This window comes from Rhinopithecus bieti, unplaced genomic scaffold (assembly GCF_001698545.2).
Source record: "Rhinopithecus bieti isolate Rb0 unplaced genomic scaffold, ASM169854v2 scaffold_7888, whole genome shotgun sequence".
Classification (NCBI taxonomy): domain Eukaryota; kingdom Metazoa; phylum Chordata; class Mammalia; order Primates; family Cercopithecidae; genus Rhinopithecus; species Rhinopithecus bieti.
This window is the reverse complement of record NW_016805944.1, coordinates 1,559,384-1,562,104: the sequence shown is the minus strand read 5'-3', so window position 1 is coordinate 1,562,104 and position 2,721 is coordinate 1,559,384. Positions and strand designations below refer to the sequence as shown.

General features: G+C 52.3%; 1 protein-coding gene across 1 annotated transcript in view; it reads right to left on the bottom strand.

Annotated features, from left to right (window-relative positions):
- The window catches only part of RTN2 (reticulon 2), a 14,123-nt gene continuing 11,402 nt past the window's right edge, over window positions 1-2,721 (bottom strand). Inside the window, 2 exon segments of the mRNA XM_017874275.1 lie at window positions 1-498; window positions 760-867. Coding sequence (XP_017729764.1) covers window positions 417-498; window positions 760-867 — 190 coding nt within the window. The 3' untranslated portion in view covers window positions 1-416.

The following is a 2,721-nucleotide window of genomic DNA, read 5'->3' as shown; positions in this document are numbered from 1 at the left end:
GTTTTCCACAGGAGTCTTTATTACAGTGTAAATCCAAGCTCAGGCCTCCCCTGGGCCCCATGCAAAGCCCCGGCGTAGGGGCTAGTAGCGTCCAGGAGACACCAACGCCTCACGGCGCCTCCAGCGGCGGGTCCGGAAGTGCAGGGTGGTGCCCTGTCTAGGCAACTACAAGTCCCAGCAGGCCCCGCGGCCAAGGTGCCTCGTCTTTCCTGGACTCCTGGAGCAGAGCCTCTTGGGAATTGTAGTCCTGGCCGCTCAGGTAATTAGCGCAGAGTCCCTAGTGGGAGTGATCCTGACACCCACCGGGAAAAGGCTCAGGCCGAGGAGGGGAGTGGGTGGGAACGGACGGGAGATGGAGGTGGGCTGAGGGCTGCTGGGGGTGGGGGGCAGGCGTCCTGCGGGCAGAGACACCGTTCTCATTCGGCTTTGGCTTTGGATCCGGAGACTGCGGCTGCTGCAGAGGCCAGGGCTCCGGTCCCTGGGATTTTAGCTCGGATCCTGAAGAAGAAACAGGTGGAATCACGAGGTGGGGCAAAAGACGGGGGGGTGGCATCTGGGGACTACGGGGAAAGCTGGGTGGGAAACTGACCAAGAGCCCGAAGCCAGCTCCTGCCCTCCACCTAGTGGCCTGCATTGGAATTGCCTCCTCATCCTTTTCAAGGGGACATTACCAGGAGGTTTTCGGACGAGGAGAGTAGAAAGGAAAGGTTCCCAAGCTCCCCACTTCCCCTCCCATCGACCTCTGCCCCATGCTCTTACTTAGCTTTGATGTGGCTCAACTGATTGGTCACCAGCCCCACATACTGGTCGATCTGAGCCTGGGGAGACCAAAAAAAGGTGAAAGAAGGGATTGGAGGGGTTTCTTCTCTTTAGTCACATAGGAGGCTGCTTCCTCCCCAACCTCCAAATCAGGAGTTGTGAGGAGTGGCCCACCACACCACCCCCGGCTCTAAACTTCATAGAATACATCAGATGCCAGAGATGCCAGTTGTAGGGTCAGTCAGTTGGGCCATACTCTGTATGGAGAGTGATGTCAGGTGGAACGCACAAGTATCTGGCAGTGAGGCCGTGTCCTGGGCACGATGGTTAACTTTTGAGTGAGTTTGCATATGTGTGTGTTGTGGGGTAGGGTGAGAACAGACGGCACTGGTATTGGTCACCGAGTCCTTGAGTGGATTGATTTATATACTAGTGTTTTTTTTAAAAAAAATATTTATTTTTATTTATTTATTTATTTATTTATTTGAGACAGGGTCTCGCTCTGTCACCCAGTCTGGAGTGCAGTGGCATGATCTTGGTTCACTGCAACCTCCGCCTCCTGGGTTCAAGCGATTCTCCTGCCTCCCGAATAGCTGGGATTACAGGTGTGCACCAACATGCCAGGCTAATTTTTAGATTTTTTTTTCTTTTTTTTTTTTTTTCTGAGATGGAATCTTGCTCTATCACCCAGGCAGGAGGGCAATGGCACAGTCTCGGCTCACTGCAACCTCTGCCTCCCGGGTTCAAGCGATTCTCCTGCCTCAGCCTCCCAAGTAGCTGGGATTACAGGTGCACACCACCACACCTTGCTAATTTTTGGATTTTTAATAGAGACAGGGTTTCACCATGTTGGCCAGAATGGTCTCAAACTCCTGACCTCAAGTGATCCACCTGCCTCCGCCTCCCAAAGCTGGGATCACAAGCGTGAGCCACCATGCCCAGACTGTTTTTTTTTTTTTTTAAGATAGGGTCTTGCTCTATTGCCCAGGCTGGAGTGCAGTGGCATGATCACAGCTCACTGCTGCCTTGACCTCCTAGGGTTCAACCCATCCTCTTGCCTCAACTTTCAGAGTAGCCGGGACTATAGGTGTGTGCCACCATGCCTGGCTAATTTTTAGCCTTTTTGTAGAGATGGGGGTCTTACTACATTGTTGAGGCTGGTCTTGAACTCCTGGCCTCAAGCAATTCTCCTGTCTCAACCTCCCAAAGTGCCGAGATTACAGTTGTAAGCCACTGTGGCTGGCCTGATTTAAATACAGTTTAATTGTGAGTCTTGGTGATTCCAGCCTATGAAGGACAGAGTTAGGACTAACCGGCAGGGCATATTATCATGTGGCTCCCAGCTGTGCTGGAGAAGGGGCTGTCAGTCCATCCTCCCGTCTCTGGATAGGATGGATGTCAGTGGTCCTGTTAATGTCAGTCTTCTGGGCAACAGCCATCCCACTCTTTTATTTTGATTTTATTTATTTATTTTTTGGGTTTTTTGTTTTTTGCTTTTTGTTTTTGAGATGGAGACTTCCTCTGTCACCCAGGTTGGAGTGCAGTGGCCCTATCTCGGCTCACTGCAAGCTCCGCCTCCTGGGTTCACGCCATTCTCCTGCCTCAGCCTCCCGAGTAGCTGGAACTACAGGTGCCCGCCACCACGCCCGGCTTAATTTTTTGTATTTTTAGTAGAAACGGGGTTTCACTGTGTTAGCCAGGACGGTCTCGATCTCCTGACCTCATGATACGCCCGCCTCAGCCTCCCAAAGTGCTGGGATTACAGGGGTGAGCCACCACACCCGGCTATTTTTTTTTTTTTTTTTTTTTTTGAAACAGACTCTTGCTCTGTCACCCAGGCCGGAATGCAGTGGCATTTAACTGACATGCCAGTTAAAATCAAGAGTGAAGGCCCTGGCCGGGCGCGGTGGCTCAAGCCTGTAATCCCAGCACTTTGGGAGGCCGAGACGGGCGGATCACGAG